General features: G+C 43.8%; 1 protein-coding gene across 50 annotated transcripts in view; it reads left to right on the plus strand.

Moving 5' to 3' along the window:
* The window catches only part of RIMS1 (regulating synaptic membrane exocytosis 1), a 474,220-nt gene extending 468,318 nt beyond the window's left edge, over positions 1–5,902 (plus strand). For all 50 annotated transcript variants that reach the window (XM_060283406.1, XM_060283407.1, XM_060283403.1 and 47 more), the window contains 3 exons: positions 1,336–1,437; positions 2,169–2,308; positions 3,564–5,902. In XM_060283406.1, coding sequence (XP_060139389.1) covers positions 1,336–1,437; positions 2,169–2,308; positions 3,564–3,782 — 461 coding nt within the window. In that variant the 3' untranslated portion in view covers positions 3,783–5,902. The remainder of the gene's footprint in view (positions 1–1,335; positions 1,438–2,168; positions 2,309–3,563) is intronic.
* Positions 5,903–18,668: the final 12,766 nt, after the last annotated feature.

Here is an 18,668-nt window from a genome sequence, read left to right on the forward strand (position 1 = left end):
GCGGACGCGGGTTCGTGCCCCGGTCCGCGAAGATCCCACATGCCACGGAGCGGCTGGGCCCGTGAGCCATGGCCGCTGAGCCTGCGCGTCAGGAGCCTGTGCTCCGCAACGGGAGAGGCCACAACAGTGAGAGGTCCGCGCAAAAAGCAAAAACAAAAAAAACAACAACTTAGAAATAATTATATTTAACGTTTTCGGGGATAAAGTATCGTATCGTTCAGAAAAAGTTGAGCATCTTATAAAAATAGGTAAAGGACATAAACAGGCAATACAAAAGAAGGAATAAAAATTGAAAATATTTAGAAATATGTTCAACCTCCCTAATAATCAAAGAAATTCTACTTATAACTTTTTGAATGTCAGATTGGCAAAAAGTAGGCATGTTGCTCATAACAGTATTAGTGGGCTGTGGGAAATGGGAAAGACAGATTCTTCTGGTCACAGTACAAACTGGCACAACCTTTCTAAAGGATGTTGGCAGTATACATGGCATTTTTAAATGTCCATTCAATTAGACCTAACAATTTAAAATCTGGGAATTTATGCTCAAGAAATGCAAAAATGCTCAAGGGTGCAAAAATTCTTTATAAAGCTGTTCATTCTAATGCTGCTTATGATGACAGCAATGTAGATAACCTGTATTTCCATCCAGAGGGATCTGGTTAAATAGGTAATGACATGCCCATTCAGTGGTTCATACAGTCAATAAATTGAGGCTATATGGTCATGGTGGATAGATAGATAGATATATAGATAGATACATAGATACATAGATGCATAGATAGATACATAGATACACGTATAGTTAGAGAGATAGAGATGGTTAGATTGACACATAGATATAGTGATAGAGAGATAAAGAAAGAAGGAAGGGAGGGAGGGAGGGAGGGAGGGAGGAAAGGAAGGGAAGAAGGAGGAAAGAATGAATGAACTTGTGAAATTGCTATGATATTTACCAAAACATTAATGGAGGTTTTCTCTAGATAATGGAAACACAGATAATTGTACTTCTTATTAAGAAGTATTATATAATAGATGACATAAAGGATAAGAAATCTTATTAGAGTACAAGAATCACTTAAATGCTTCAGTATTGTTGCAGTTAAGTAATTTGTAAACCAGTATGAGACTCCCGTAAGTTAGATCAGCACCAGAAAAATGAAGAGAAACATTTCAAAACCTGATTTGGAGGTAGGGAAAGAAAATGGTATAGGGGAGCTCAAAATATTAGTTATTTATGAAGATCATGAAATTTGGAGTCTCTTATGGACCTCTATTTTTTTAACTGCATGTGACTGCAAAGAAGCTGAAACATTTTGCTCCCTCCACTCACAGGTGATATACAAATTGGAATGGAGGATAAAAAAGGCCAATTAGAAGTTGAAGTGATTAGAGCACGAAGCCTCACGCAAAAGCCTGGATCCAAATCCACACCTGGTAAGGAGCGGTGTTGCCGTTTGGACAAGAGAGTCTCACATGGGCAAAAACTCAAAACGTTGGCTGCATTTGAATTTCACATGCTCTATTTTTTCATTATCTGATTGATTAACAAGGCAGCTTTTCTATGTTCTTTCATGTGGATCGAAAAAAGCGGATCTCCGGAGCCTGTGCTCCGCGGCGGGAGGGGCCACAGCGGTGAGAGGCCCGCATACCGCAAAAAAAAAGGAACAACAAAGAAAAGCGGATCATAAAAGTGGATCTGGGCTTTCCTTGCACAGTTACTCTGTCAGGAAATATTAGGAAGAGTCTTGTTGTATTAAGACAAAGTTTAGTTATGATGGCTTCTTAGCTGTGTCAGTTTTATTTTTTTTCTGCCCATTTATAAATGCGGGATAAAAATTCAGTTCTAATCACAGAAAGGATGAGCTTTTAGATATAAAATGTGCTTTAAGATATAAACCTGTTTTGTATTGCCAGCCATAAACCAAGTCAGTCAGAATCTTAGGATAACTTTGCATGCATTTACTTCAAAAGAGGAAAATGGCGTTAGTGGTAACATATGGGTTTTAAGGGATAGAATTTATGGAACACTGAAAATTTTAAATGGTTTAAACAATCAATGGGAAACTTTCAACAAGCATCTCTATTTGTCTAAGGAAGCATTCTCTAATAAAAACAATTTAACTTGAAGGATTAACTTCTTATCTGTTAATGTTACCTTTGTTCAGCTCCATACGTCAAAGTGTATCTTTTGGAGAACGGGGCCTGCATAGCCAAAAAGAAGACAAGAATTGCACGAAAGACCCTTGACCCCTTGTATCAACAGTCCCTGGTTTTTGACGAAAGTCCACAGGGTAAAGTCCTTCAGGTCAGTCATAGCTGGTTTGACTTTTTGCACTGTAACAGGCCCATTATCCATATCAACATTGAAGAGCTGGTCCAACAGGAAGAGAATAAAGTCCAAATTGTTCATTTACAATATAAGTAATATATACTATCAAAAATATCTTTTGGTTCTAATGGAAAACAAGATTTTAGTTTTCACTCTCCTTTTCTTCCTTCTCTCCATCCTCTCCTTTTACTTCTGCTCTATTTCCCATCCATTTCCTCTCCTAGGTAGATAGATAAATAGATGATAGATAGATAGATAGATAATTGATAGATAGATAATCAGGACAACCAATGCCAATACTAGTTCATTGAGTGAGACATGGGATTCAAAGAGGAAGAAAGGAAAGGACCAGAAAACATTCAGGACGGGTTGAATGTCAGGTACATTGTTAGGTGCTTCCTTTTCTAAATGTTCTGACTCCAATTATTCCCATTTTAACGATTATGTCTGAGGGTCACAGAGATTAAATAACTTGGCAAGGTTACTCAGTAAATTGTAAAGGGAAGATTCACCATCCCTGCCTGTGGAAAGCAGTTGAGTGAGTTCATTTGGGAACCTCCACTGGGGATTAAAGGGTTGGAAACAGAACCTGGAGCAAGTGTAATGGAAATCTTACCTGACACCAAAAGGAGACAGAAGGTGGTAATTGTCAGTGAGATCACTGACTTATTAACCTTCTGATCAAGTCAGCATTGTCAGGCAAGTCCTCAAGGGCACCAGCTTACAATTATTGTTCAACTTGCCCCTTCACTAACAAGTCCATAATCTAAAAGAAATTTAACGAATATTCTCATCCTTTGCTCATACTCCACCACCCACGCACCCCATGGTACAGGGAGTTGGGTTGTTTCGCCCTCCTAGCTTGCACACATGTTCATTTGTATATCTGTGTGACCCTGCACTTTGCTTACTAGATCGTAGTTGCTAAAGACGGTTTTGAATTTATATATACATAAACTTGCGTATTTATTTTTAACATGGTTTATGTAGACAATACCCTCACTGACCAGGGAAACGTGATTTGCGTTCCATCACATCTAAAAATCCTGGTGAAGTGTCTCTCGGAGTACCTGAAGGATAGTACCTTTTCATTACTATACCTCCTTGGTCTTAGTTATATTCACTTCCCCCGCTTCCCTCACTGGCTCACTTTTACAGAATAGTTTGCTTTAAACTGTTCACACATGAAGGAGAGAAGCTCAGGCTTTACTGCAGTTGTCTGTCTCTGCAGGTGATTGTCTGGGGAGACTACGGCAGGATGGATCACAAATGCTTTATGGGCGTGGCCCAGATCTTGTTGGAGGAACTGGATCTTTCCAGCATGGTCATCGGCTGGTACAAGCTCTTCCCCCCGTCATCACTGGTTGAACCCACGCTCACCCCCCTGACCCGCCGGGCTTCCCAATCATCTCTGGAAAGTTCCACCGGCCCCCCCTGCATCCGGTCCTAATGAACTCACACCAGTAAGACTCTACCTTCAGGTTAATAATCTGAACCAAGATATTTCATGATCGAAAGAATGGTTGGAGACAGACAATCAACTTGTGTTTTGCTGGTAGTCGTGTTTCAATAATACGTCCCTATCGTTGTTTAAAACCTGGCTTCACATGACAGAACAGGGCAGTTATCAAATACAGGAAGTCAACGTGCTAGTGAGAATCACTGATGCTTCTGACAAATGAGAGAGGGGAAACTGCAAATTCACACACACACACACACACACACACACACACACACACATACATCCCAAATTGAACTGGAAACTCTCACTCTGTGAAAAGCTGTATTGTACCGGTTTTTTGCACAAACCACAAGCAGTGTTATTTCCCTGGGGTTGACAAGTTTTGTTTATTTGTGTGTTGTTTGTTGATTTCGTTTTCTTGATTTGTTTCGGTTTGGTTTTCACTGTATTTGTTATTTCCACTCGTGTTTGGCTGTGTCACGACAGACAGGCCTAGTGATATTTACAGAGACCCTTCCTTTCTTTTTCCAAAAGCACCAAAAAAAAAGGGCTGAAGCAGTCTCTGTGGCATCTCCTCAGAGTGTGTACAACAAGACAAGATGAGGCCAATGCAGGGTTTCACTAGCTTTCGCTTTATGATCCTTCAAGGTTTTATGTGTAGAAACCCAGAAAACAAAACGTTATCTTCCAAAAACAAACAACCACAGCATCACTTTTTTTGAATGAAGCGCATATCTGTTTGCATTCTAAAACATTAATTTATGTTTTCCACTGTTTTGCATGGAATACTTTTACAGAACCGAGCCTGCAGCTAGTGCTAGGAGCTAAACTAACAGCATCAGGGTACCTTGGAAACACTCCTGGTAATGCCTTTTCCTTCCTGACATCCAAAAAAAAAAAAAAAAAAACAAGACAAGTGTATGCTCATGTGTACAAACCATATGTTTGACTTCCCAAAATGGTGACTAGAAATGGACTTGAGCCTCAGACACTTTAAGCAATGCCCGGGCTCCTCAGCCATGTCTCAGTGTAGACATACCACCTGTCCCGGAAAGAGCATGATATGGGCTGTTGATATTCCACTGGAAATTCCAGTCAAAATATTCTGCACTAAACGAATGTTTTTTATCCAATTTTAATTTACATTTCTTTGAGATCGATGCAAGCACAAAGCTTGATTTTTTTAATGCAAAGTATCTTACTTTTGGGGGGGCGGCGGGAAATGAAACAAAGTCCAATTTCAATTTGCATTTTCTTCATCTGAGTTTTTCTCGGCCTTGAATTCCCTTGTGACCTTCTGTATATGTGCTACCAACTGCAGGCTCTGCAGGTGCGTTGAGATCTTCTCCCTCCTTTTATGGGTCCCTCCACTTTTGTGATTTCACAGATAGAGCAGCATGACTTGGAACTGTTCAAAGCTGCATGCACGTTTTGTAAAAAAAAAAAAAAAAAAGAAAAGAAAAGAAAGAAAGAAAAAGCGGAGAAAAGAAACAAAAGGTTATTTAATAATGTATGTTAGTTCCACATAGGCCAGCTTGTATGTTGCATGTACTTGTACAGTTTGCTTGTTAATTACTCTACTGAAATAACCAAGAAATCTAAGCCATCCATTTTTTGTTATAGACATTTTACAGGTTTCAGCCAGACTCAGTATGTGAGTCGGGAGTGAAATGTCTATAGATGGACTTTATTTTTTACCCTCTGGAAAACGTGATGTAGTATGGACCAAATTCCTTCTAATAAATATTTTGGTGTAGACTCCTCCTGTGGGGCTGTAACACATGTAGACACTGTGTACACATAGATTTTAATCCATAGACATACTGCCTGCACCAAGTGAATTATTTATTATTTACACACGCCAGAACGACCTGCCCATCGTTCCCAGGGCACAGATTGACCACTGGTCACCATGCTGAGCAGGAAGGACTGAAGCATTGGTGTACTTCTACTAGATTCCGTTCTGTCTTAGTGGCCAACAATCAACTGATTCTAATTGGGTAGTATCTTTCTATTTTGACCACTTGTCTTAACACTCCCCTGTGCTTTTAAATGAACTTCCAACTCATGTATGTAAACATGTTTAATAAAATTTACTTTTCATGTCAGTCGGCAGCCATCTGTGTTCTGTGTTTTGCCAGATATTCATTGTGGGTTCTACGGGGCAAGACGGGGCGCCAGATCGCAGGAAGGGAGGTGGGGTTTGTCATCTGCTGGGGACACTTGACTTGTCACCACACCGTTTGTGTCTTAATCTCCGGCTCAATGGGTACTTTGCATCACGTACAAGTTTTCACTTTGTCAGCTTGTCTAAGTGAGCACGTGACTATACTTCTGAAAAGTGGCATTATTAAAAACAATAAATCTCAGTAAGAATCAAATGGAAGGTCGTTTTTCTGCTGCTGTTTAAGTGTGCTGTTGTCCAATTGCCAAATCATTTCAAGTACGATGCAACACATCAAAAGCATTAATTCCTGCATCTCTCGTGGAAGTGTCTGGTTCCTCTTTCCGTCGGTTCCATCTGGACCCCTGACCGATTTGTAGAACTTTGCCTTAGAGTTGGTCAACTTAACCAACCAAGCAATTCGTTAAATCGTCTTCAACAGAATCTTAGGGAAAAAAATATATCTTCAAAGATAATAGGTGAGTCTCCAGAAGTAATATGTTAAAGAAAAATTATTGACTTTCTTAATTTAATTTCATGATATTTTCTTTTCTTCCCCCAAAATGTGTTCCTATATGATGCTAAACCTGGCCTCTGTATACCTACACCTAATTAAATCTCAGAGACAGAGTTTTGAGTGAAAGAGGAAAGAATAGCTTTATTGCTTTGCCAGGCAAAGGGGGGCCACAGTGTGCTAATGCCCTCAAAACTGTGTGTCCTGCCCTGGAGTGGGTAGTGAGTGCTCAAGGAGCAGGGCGTGGTCAGCTCATGGACATTCTTTTGATTGGTTGGTGGTGAGGTAATCGGGAGTCGGCATCATTAACCTTCTGGTTCCAACTGGTCTGGGGTCTACGTGCTTATGGGCAGGGTACAGTTAACTTCTCCCATCTGTTGGGGGTTTTGGTATCTGCAAAACAGCATAAAGACATTGTTATGTGTATCCCTTGAGGGGAACCAGGACCCTGCCCCAAGGCTGCACTATTGTTTCCTGACTACTCCTCCTGTGTCTCTGCATCCCCTCCCTTCCCTGATTAGCAACTGTTTGAACCTGCCCGTTGGAACTCAGGGAAGGTTCTGGAGGCTGAATGAAGCCTATTTCCTGTAATCAAGAAACGGGGGACACAGGAAGGCTTGTGTGCCCGGAAAGGCTTTTGTGCCTAGGGTCCTGCTCAGTCTCATATATTTCATCACCATCACCATCACCCTCACAACACTTGGTGCTCACTGATTTCATGTTGCATTCCTGTAAAATAACTGTTGTGATCTAGTCGACACATTCTAGGAGACCTTAAATTTTTATAGACCACATGGGCTTTACCTTTGTAAAGCAGAGTAAACACAACTAAATCGAAATCAAATTTGAGGCAATCAGCTGCTTAAAGTTTTTTAAACAGTTGACTGAATTTTACCCTTTCAAGTCCGCCATTTGCTTGGTCTAAAAGTCGTGGAGTTATCTGTGAGGCTGGGTCAACAGGAGACAAAAACAGCTTATCAGTTCATTGTACAACACACTGTCAGAGTGGAGCTGTTGAACGCACCAGCAGTCAGACGGCACAGGCTGGAGGCCGGCAGGGGCTGCCACCGAAAGAGAAGGCAGCTGAAGGTGGCTCGAGAATTCTTCTGTCTAGACAAGCACAGAAACAGAAACTGCTCTTCACGTCACACAGGTTTGCACGGCGTTATGATTTCAGGGCCTGCATGATGGAGAGGAAGTAACCGGAAGGACAGTCATTTTGCTAACTCCTCAGGGTTTCTTGCCGACTCTGACAACTTAATTTCTGGAAATCCCAGCCCGAGATATGTGATCTGATTTTACTTAACCAACAGTATTAATGACTTTGTTGTGTGCTAGATATTAAGTAAGTACTTGGGATATAAAACTAAAAACAAAATGGATCCTGTCTTAAAGGACCCCCCTGTCTACTAAGAGTGATCATTACCTAAAGAAATAATTACAATGACATATATTTGATTTGCATACAAAGGGCTACGGGATTCCAGTTAATTCTCACAATAGCCCTATGAGTTAAGTATTCTTATGACCCCTATGTCACATAAAGGATCTGCAGCGTGGACCTGTAGCTAAGGTGCAGGTCCAAGTTTGCAGTGCGGGTCAAGTGATGGAGCTGGAATAGGCACCATGGTCTGCTGACTCAACACTCGGCATCCTGCCTATGTGCTCACAGCTGAGCTCGACCTTCAAGAGCAGAGAGTCCACTAGATGGGAAAGGACGGCAACCCAAAGCATTCTCCCACCTCAAGGCGGGAGTAAAGGAATGAACAGAGGTGTCTTTGGCTGAGTCCCAGACCCATCCTTGGGTTCCAAGGCAACATTGTCTTGGGGACCCTCCCCAACTGTCCTCAGGCCCAGTGCAGCGACTGTACCCCTCAGTTCTGCATCAGTCACAAAAATCTGCATCTTGGGGTTGAATTCGGGCCCATGGAGCTGTCGAGTCCTCCCAGACTCAGTCCACACACCCTCTAAGTTATTTGCTTCCAAAGGAGATTCCATGGTCATCCGCTACATGTAGAGTGCCCTCTCTTCAGAGGCAGCCAGTGGTCATCTGTCTGCTCTGCAGCCCCCATGCCCAACCTGTGCTGCCACCCCGAGTCTCCTCGGGAACCTCTCAACAGGGCACAACAGACAAGTCTTCACATCTGTGAAAACCAGAGGAGAGCAAGTCCAGGCCACCATGTAATGACATTTTTAGTAATTGGTCCCATGCAGGTTACTCTAAGCTCATAGCTTGGGACAAAGTCTTAGGAGTCGTGTGTGCTTTGGTTTTAATTGCCACAAAGAGATGCTCTGGGGTCACTGGATCCAATTACTGCTCAAATTTTTTCCTTCATCCCATCAGCTCCCAAAATGTGAAATGTTAGCCCACACACACCCACCATGGGTGTATGTCAGACGATCTCTGATAACATGGGTTAGTTCTTCGCTACTAAGAGAACCCTTCACTACTATATAGACCCTCCAGTTTATCCCACCCTCCCTCCATCACCAGACTTCAAAAATGGTCTTTTCGGTCCTTCTTCCAATACCTCACCTTCTGCTCATTCATGACCCCAATGTAAGGCTGTCAGATCAAAATACAAGGTACCTACGTTAATTTGAATTTCATACAAACAATGACTAATTAGAGCTAAATATCATTTTAAAATTAGTTTTTGTTTATCAGAAACTCAACGTCAACTCGGGGGGCTTCCCTGGTGGCGCAGTGGTTAAGAATCCGCCTGCCAATTCAGGGGACACGGGTTCGAGCCCTGGTCTGGGAAGATCCCACATGCTGCGGAGCAACTAAGCCTGTGCACCACAACTACAGAACCTGCGCCCTAGAGCCCGCGAGCCACAACTACTGAACCCACATGCCACAACTACTGAAGCCTGCGCGCCTAGAGCCCATGCTCCACAACAAGAGAAGCCACCACGATAAGAAGCCCGTGCACTGCAACAAAGAGTAGCCCCCGCTCACCGCAACTAGAGAAAGCCCACGCACAGCAACAAAGACCCAACACAGCCATAAATAAATAAATAAGTTTATTTTTAAAAAGTCGACTTGGCATCCTATATTTTTTATTTGCTAAATCTGGCAAGTCTACCTCTATTGCTGGGTGGTTTGTGCCCCCACCACTTTGCTGAAATGCTCTCCTAAATGTTACCTAACCACAAACACATCCAACAGCCTTTCCTCAGGGTAGGTATTGACCCTCTCTGCATCTACTATTGAACACCTCCTTCTTGGAAGGAAGTCTCATTGTCCTAGTTCTCCAACTTGAAGACTGGATTTTCTGTCCTATTTCTCCCTCCTCCTGAAAGGATCACACACTCAGACCTGCCACCGTGTTTTTTCCAGCCCCTCACAGTAGAGAAGGATGAGAAGAAACATCTTTGGGCCACTGACTTGGGCTTGGCCAGATGACTTGCTTCTTTTTATAAAATTTATTTTATTGAAGTATAGTTGATTTACACTGATGTGTTAATTTCTGCTGTATAACAAAGTGATATATATATGTATATATATACACACATACATAGTAGTTGTGGCTCACGGGCTCGGTAGTTGTGGTGCACGGGCTTAGTTGCTCTGCGGCATGTGGGATCTTCCCAGACCAGGGATCAAACCCGTGTCCCCTTCATTGGCAGGAGGATTCTTAACCAGTGTGCCACCAGGGAAATATATATATATATATAACTGAATATATATATGTATATATGTATATGTATATATGCATTCTTTATTCTTTTCCAATATGGTTTGTCACAGGATATTGAATAGATTTCCCTGTGCTATACAGTAGGACCTTGTTGTTTATCTATTCCCTGTATAATAGTTTGCATCTGCTAATCCCAAACTCCCAATCCTTCCCTCCCCCGCTCCCCTCCCCACTGGAAACCACAAGTCTCTTCAATATGTCTGTAACTCTATTTCTGTTTTGTAAATAAGTTCATTTGCGTCATTTGTTAGATTCCACATATAAGTGATATCATATGATATTTGTCTTTCTCTGTCTGACTTACTTCACCTAGTATGATCATCTCTAGGTCCATCCATGTTGCTGCAAATGGCATTATTTCATTATTTTTTATGGCTAAGCAATAGTCCATTGTATACATATATAACACATCTTCTTTATCCATTCTTCTGTTGAAGGACATGTAGGTTGCTTCTATGCAGATGACTTGCTCCTGTGTTAGTCGGTGAGTTAGTTGGTTAGTTCCCTAACAGGGAATGTTAGTGAGTGTGACACAGCTGAGGCCATTCTCCAAGGGAGGGGCTTTCTGCAAGTGGGCACTGCTCGTTCAACCTGGTCCTTGAATGAAAGTCACGTGGAGCAGACCTGCACCCACCTCCCAGACTGAAACAGAGCTGCTCCCAGATCTGTGCACAATAAAAAGTGTTCTTGTCAGCCACAAAGATTTAGAGGTTGCTTGTTATGCAGCATTGTTACAGGAAAATCCATTACAGCATCCTTTACTGGGTCCTCTTCATCAGCATTCACTATGTATAGCTATTGTGTTGGACGCTGAGTACGGCACAGAGTTGAACAAGACACAGATTCCGTAACAATCCTTGATGTTGTTTATTCCACAATTGTATGACTTTTTTTCTCTATTTCTGCCCTCTTTCCAGGATCTAATATACTCCCAGATTTCAGTTACTGCCTCTGTGTTCATCTTAGCACAGCCGTTTCTACAGTTCACAGGTCTGACTTCCAGACTGTTTGCAGGATATCTTTTTTATTTTTTGGCTGCATTGGGTCTTCATTGCTGTGCGCGGGCTTTCTCTAGTTGTGGTGAGCAGGGGCTACTCTTCGTTGCGGTGCATGGGCTTCTCACTGCGGTGGCTTCTCTTGTTGGGGAGCATAGGCTCTAGGTGTGTGGGCTTCAGTAGTTGTAGCACGTGGGCTCAGTAGTTGTGGCATGCAGTCTCAGTAGTTGTGGCACACGGGCTTAGTTGCTCTGCAGCATGTGGGATCTTCCCGGACCAGGGATAGAACCCGTGTCCCCTGCATTGGCAGGCACATTTTAACCGCTATGACACCAGGGAAATCCCAGGGTATCTCCTAATGACTCAGTATCACAAACTGAACACATCTCAAGCAAAAATGTGATCACATACCCCTAAAGCCATGTGATTTCTGTTGGCATCACCTTTCCCAGGTTTCTGATATTAGATTTAGTATTGATATTGATGGTACAGGGAGTGAGAAATAGTTAATGAATAAAGTTCATGAGGAGTTGGAAGAGGATGGGGTTCATGTACACCTTATACGTTCAACAAATTTTTACTGAGCATTTTCCACCAGGTACCTTTCCAAGTAACCAACCACATGATGTTAAAGAAAATGAAACAGAGCCCTGACCTAAAGGAACCTATAGTCTAGGAGGGAACTAAGATAGTAATCAAATGATAGCTCACGTATAAAATGGCAAATTATAATTAATGCTATAAAGGAAAACTATATAAATATAAAAAACATAGGGCTTCCCTGGTGGCGCAGTGGTTGAGAGTCCGCCTGCCGATGCAGGGGACGCGGGTTCGTGCCCCGGTCCGGGAAGATCCCACATGCCGCAGAGCGGCTGGGCCCGTGAGCCATGGCGGCTGAGCCTGCGCGTCCGGAGCCTGTGCTCCACAACGGGAGAGGCCACAGCAGTGAGAGGCCCGCGTACTGCAAAAAAAATAAAATAAAATAAAATAAAATGGTATAAAAATATGAAATGGGTATCTTGCCCGTTCTTGTGGCTGAACTGTGAAGGTTTTCAAGGAGAAGCAAAGTTTCAGTTGAGACCCACACAGAGGGAGGAATGAGATGTTCTAGGCAGAGGACATGTGTGCAGAAGTCAGAGACAGGAGAGAACCTGGCACATTCTGCGAATGGAAGGAGGCCCCTGTGAGTGAAATGCAGAGAAGAAGAAGCTGCCAGGTGGGCAGGGCAGGTCATGCAGAGTTCCCTTCAGCCTCATGGAAAACCCAGAGGGGTTTATAAGGCTTACCACAGAGCTGCCTTCATTAACAGCGTACGCTATCTGACCTCCTCCTTGGTGCTCGACACATTTAGGTAAATGTGTTAGTTGGGGGAGGGTAACTATGGTAAAGAGTGGACCCCAAATGTACAACAGAAATTGACCCCTTCCTGGGCAGAAATACTGGGAGAGTGAGCAGGTGACCACAGGATTTGGGGACCCAGGTTGGTGGATGCCCAGGAATTGTGCACACGGGACCTTGAAGGCTCCCTGGAAATTGGCCCACTGCACAATGTGAGTGGGAAAAGCCATGGGAGAGTGCATGAAGGTCCGAAGGGGCACATGGCTTCCAATTCTATTCCATCCGCTAGAATTCGGTCACACGGCCTCTCCCAATTGCAGGAGAGGCTGTGAGTGATGGGAAATAGAAGAGCAAGGGCTTTGATGAGCAGCTCAAGGGCTCTGTCCCAGGGAATGAGTGAATACACGGAGGTCAAAGCAGACTCTGTACCCACACTAGAGTCTGTGGGTTTGAGCTCTTTCCTTTTGGTTTCAGCAGCATGACTGGCCCACTTGACACAGTTGGAAGACATCCTGAGGACAGGACGACCATCCTATGACACATACGTCATCTGTTTGAGAAACACCCAGCTTGGGAATTACTGGTCCCAAGACATTCTCTCTTTCCTTCAACAGGATCCAAGCAACGGGATCCACATTTAACCAGGTGGTCAGTATTTTCAGCTGTTCTGGTAAGTTCTGTTCTTTAGGAATAAGCTTTCTTGGGCAAAGGCAGGTTGCTTGGGCCCAGTGGGTACTGGGCCAAGCAGCACGTGAGGATGACCTAACCCACTGTAGACGGACCACTGCCCGGAACCAGCAGTCGGCTTGCTACCCTTCATGCAAACACCATCCCAGTTGCCTCCTAACTGAGATGTCAAACGGGCTAAGGTCCTGGGTCAGAATGCTTTGGGATGGAATGATTGATAGAAAGCTGAAAAGGCACATACCAAAAAAGGGGATCTGCAGACTCACATGAGTGAAAAGTCTACAGGTTGACCTGGTTTCCGGGACAGGCTGGAGTTAGTGTATAAGAGATACACCAGAACCTGGTCTCCATCTTCTAATGGTGATTCCTCTCTGCTGGCCTCGTGCTCACATAGGCACTTCCAAGGTACAGCAGCTGCTGGCGGTCCCAGACTCACAAATCATAACTTAGCAACCTCAGAGGATAAAGCACATGGGATGGGATGTCTCCCCATCCTCCCAGCAAAATGCCAGGCTTGACCCTTGTGGACCAGCTTGAGCCATTGCCTGACACTGAGCCAATATCTCTGGCCAAGGAGATGAAACACAGATGGACAGGCTTGCATCAGGAGTCCCACCCAGAATCCAGAGACTCTGACAGTCCAACCAACTACACGGTGCCCCGAGACCAATCCAGATACTATTTGAAGGAGAAAGATGCTGGGAAGTTCTGTCTGCTCTAGACCCGTTTTCCTCTTCTCTCAAAACCTGGGGCAGTTGGGACAAGAGTTCTCAAGGCCAACCACACCCAGTCACACCCACCTCTCTCCAAGGACACCCATCTTTCCCCATCTTCCAAATTAAGGAGTCCTTCTCTGGTACCTTGAATATTCTAAGATGCCCGGCTAGAATTTTGATGGATATGCTATTGTAAAAATATCAATAGCAATTGATTTATTTTTATTTATACAAGAACTTCTAAGACTAAGTTAATAATTTCCTTTGTCCCCACATCTGGGAATGCCTGAAACTGGGGAAGCTGCCCTCACCACCAAGTTGTATTAAGAGTGGAATAAATAAACATGCTATAAAGAACATATCTGTTCAATGGAATAATGACACCACCTGGAATGACACCACCAATTTCCAGGTTCATAGCATTATTTTGGAGATTGAGGTAAGTAGTAAATATTAAATTCTTAGGGCCAAATCTGAATTCATAGTAAATAGCCAATAAATTTTAGCAGTTATAATTATTATGCATCCTTTCACCAAAGTCACCACTGTTTTCTTTCCCCAACCCTGGACCAGGCCGAGTCTGGACTTCTTTGAGATGCTGGATCTTGTTTCCTCTTTCTCTCCAGGTGCTTTATTCCTGCACTGATTTCCCAATCATATGTCTCCACAAGACACGGCCACAGCCTTTCTGACCAGCTTGTGTTTCATTATCTCTTCATTCCTCTAGATTTTCAAGTTCTATCAACACATAAAGTAAAATCCCAAGAAACTGCACGCCCAGATCACACGAACTTGTTCCTGCCATCGTGTTCACTCCACCATAAATTCACTAAGTTTTTCCCTAATGCTTTGCCTTTAGTTTTTATTAAATGTTAATTAAAAATTCTTCTCACATTGACTGTGCATTTTTGTCGAAATATTTTCCAATACGTCACTCCGTATCTTTCTTTGGCAAATAGATGCGCAGGATATTTTTGTTTGTGTGTTCTACACTTTATCATCTTGTGTCTGCAGATTTTTCTTCTGTGGATTACGCTTCTTTCTACCACAGGTTTCTTAACCATGTGTATGCGTTGGACCCCTGCGGTGGCTGGTGAAGCTTAGTGATTGCCTCAGAATTATGTTAAACACATTTAAAAAATACATAGACAATTAGAGGCAGGAAAAAAAAAGTAGAGGCACAGTATTTTCTCACCCAGGTTCACAGACCTCCTGATTTCCTTCTGGGACACTGGGGGCATCATATAACCCATCATCGGGTCCCCGTTCGCCCCAGTGACCCAGAGCACCACAGGACAACTACACTCTCACATCACATAGTACAGCTCATGGCTAATATGTTGATTTTTTCTTTCTCTTTAGGCCTTATTCCAATAACGTTATAATGAAATGGCTGGTAAAACTCTTTGTAAATTCTCTTGCAATTACTCAAGGATAAAAACAATGACATGAACTAGTCCTTCAGCGACGGGCGCATTGAAAGTTCACAAAACCGAGATGGCAGAAGGAATGGGTGCAGGACGGCCAAGAATCACATGTTCTCCTGGGTCACTGTTTCTCGGGCTGTGAAAACACCATCTCCCTTTTGATAAGCGAAACGTTCTCCTCCAACACTGCTGCAGTCACAACACTCCAGGGGCAGTAGACCCCGACAGAGCTCTTTCTTCAGTTGAGATAGTAAATTCTATACTTTTTTGTTGCCTCTAGCCAAGAGTTTTATTGCCTGCTGTTCTCTACCTTGTATTCCAAAAACAATACTTCTGCTTTGTTTGGTTTGCTTTTGCTTTTCCTTTATCTAATTGCATCGCCACATCAAAGACGCTGCTTTAATTTCTCAAATGATGCATACCAGTAGGGAGATTTCTACACTGGAAATGGAACAATCGGCTCATTAAAACTGCAGGGACAACCAAGATGAACCAATATTCCTATTTAAACATCGTCTGTAATTATTACAAGTGTATAATTTTAGATTATAAACCGATTTAAACTCTATAAACCCACCACCACTATTTCTAGCAGGTGGCCTATTGGAGCCTTCTCCTGGGAGATTTCGTGTTCTTCGGATGCAGTGAAGCCTGTGGTCAAATTCTCTCCCAATCTGTTCTTCTGTAACTGTGGAAATTCCCTGATGATGTAAAGCAACGTGTACCTGTCCAGAGAGAAAGAGGAGCTTTGAGAGCTAAAAGGGAAATTGAGGGGGAATTTCCTAGAAAGAGTGAGGATACAAAGAGGAACTTGCCCCTAGTAGCAGGGATTCCTGAACAATTCCAGGAGAGAGCAGTAGCTCATCAGCGGTCAGACTAGGCCCCAGAGTCAAAGGCGGGGCCCTTTCACTGTTCAGTTCTCCTTTTCTCCTCTAATCTTAGAATTGAGTTGCTCAAAATCTTCTGACGGGTCACTGAGATTTAAAGGAAATGGTTCTGAAGAGGCTGTTCCCTGGATTATACAATACTTTCCCTTACTCTCCTTCTCTCTCCTCCAGTTTAATCATCTCCCAACTTCAGATTCAACTTTTAGAAGTCTGAGGTGGGACCTCAGATTATGGATGTCTAACAAACTCCCAGGCAGGACCTGCTGGGTCATTTGAAAGGCTCAGTGCAAAATAAAAATGCAGGGACCCTTGTTAAAAAATCATTGAGAATTTCAAGATGGCGTCAGCAGTGGACTATGCCAATCACCAGGCCCTTCCAAGTGCAGCGCCCACGTGACTGCCCAGGTCCACGCCCTCCTGCGAGGCCAGCCCCAACTCTCGATGTTGCAGGGGTAGGTGGAGCTCACTCTGAGGAGAAAGGTGTGAGAAAGCAGAACCTTGTGGTTGGCCTTCCTTTCCACGGGTAAAACTGGTCATGACTTTTCAGCCATTTAGATCTCTGATTCATTTGATTGAAATTGGTAAATAGATATCCCTGGAGCAATGCTGTAGGAATTCTCCCCCCCCCCACCCACTTTGGATCTCTCTCTCTCTCTCTCTCTCTCTCTCTCTCTCTTTTGCTGAAGTATAGTTGATTTTCAATTTTGTGTTAATTACTGCTGTACAGCAAAGTGATTCAGTTATACATAGACACTGTTTTCTTTATATTTTTTCCATTATGGTTTATCCCAGGATATTGAATATAATTCCCTGTGCTGTACAGTAGGACCTTGTCGTTTATCCAGTCTACATATAATAGTTTACATCTGCTAATCCCAACCTCCCGATTCATCCCTCCCCCAACCCTTGGCAACCATAAGTCTGTTCTCTATGTCCGTGGAACACTTTCTCTTGACAAGAGCTTTTCGTGTGATGTTCTAGAGTACGAAGGAACAGTCTCTGAGCTTGTCTGCAGGTATTGGTGGAAAAGGTAGAAGGCCCCAAAGCTTCACCCTTGCTCCAGCCGGAGCTCTGAGCTTTCACCTGCCCGGGAATCTCACTGTAGGCTGGAGGGGGAACTGGCACAGGTCCGTCAGGAAAGTTCCACTGTTGTGAAGTGAGGTGGGGGCCGAGAGAGAGAGAGAGAGAGAGAGAGAGAGATTCTTTTAATCTAATGGCAGCCACGCAGCAAATATTTCTGAGCCAGGTAGATTCCATTTCCAAGGAAATCAGGCCATCAAAGCCCTAGCTGTTGGAGTGTTAAACAAGCACTCAAAAGTTCCAGCCGTTTAGGGAGAGGTGACTCTCAGTGCCAAATGTCACAGAAGACACAGAGCAGGCAGAGGAGGTATTAGCGAGGCTCTGACCCTCATCCTCTCCCCAGCCCAGGTGCCTGCCTGCTGGCTACCACTGCAGCAGAGGGCTGGTAAAGGATTGGAAAGGTAAACTAGCACCTCCAGGGGTATGTTTCACCTCCGGGGAGGCCGCGCGGTGTTTGTGAATTTCCACAGCCTTAATAACAGGCAAACAGACGTCGTATTATATAGTTCTTCTCAGTATTCAGTTTCAGATAGCACCCTGTCCTCCTGGCTAAAAGCTCAAGGTTATAAACAAGGATTTCAGTCTCCAGTCCAGAGCCTGCATCCCTGCCCCTGGATCAGAGCCAGAGCCAGCCCAGTGGGTGTGCTGGAGCATCCCAGCCACACGATGGCAGTGGTACTGCACAGCTCAGGGAGGTCTCCAGGTTGGAGGACCGCCTACGGTTACTTAAGACGCTGCGCGGGTCTCAGGAAGATTCGGACCAGGGCGAGCTAGATCTTAAGGTTAAGGACAAAACCTGTGGGGAAACAGCCTTTTTGAAAGTAAAAAAATATTTGAGAGTAAAAACATTTGCTGACGATAAACAGGCCCAAAGCTTTTCCCTGTTCATCTCCATCAAGAAGTAATCAAGACGCTGCACTCTTGAAACAAACACAATATTGTAAATCAACTACACTTCAATTCTTAAAAATTATTGAAATAAAAGAGCCATGTTGCAATGGAACCAATTTAAAAAAAAAAAAAAACAGAAGAAGTAATCAAGAGGTCCTATTTTGTTGAATGAATTCTGGGTTGTGAGTCCCCTTCCCTGAGGGTACGGCAAGCTCGTTTTATATCTGCAAACGTGTCTGGACAGAGAATATCATTTCCATGTATTGAATTGTTAAGTTGTCCTGTCCCCAGGGTTGGGCCCACCATGGTCCCCGAGGTCACCATGTGGACCTCCAAGCTGAGGCCCAGAGCCTGGGACACCAGGACGGGGCAGCCCGGGGACAGGTCCCCAAGGCTGGACCACTTTGACCCTGGGGCTGTGCATCGGCTTCCCAGGGAGACCCCAGCAGATTGCCACCACCTCCGTGGCTC

The sequence above is a fragment of the Globicephala melas genome, chromosome 14 (assembly GCF_963455315.2).
Source record: "Globicephala melas chromosome 14, mGloMel1.2, whole genome shotgun sequence".
NCBI classification, from domain to species: domain Eukaryota; kingdom Metazoa; phylum Chordata; class Mammalia; order Artiodactyla; family Delphinidae; genus Globicephala; species Globicephala melas.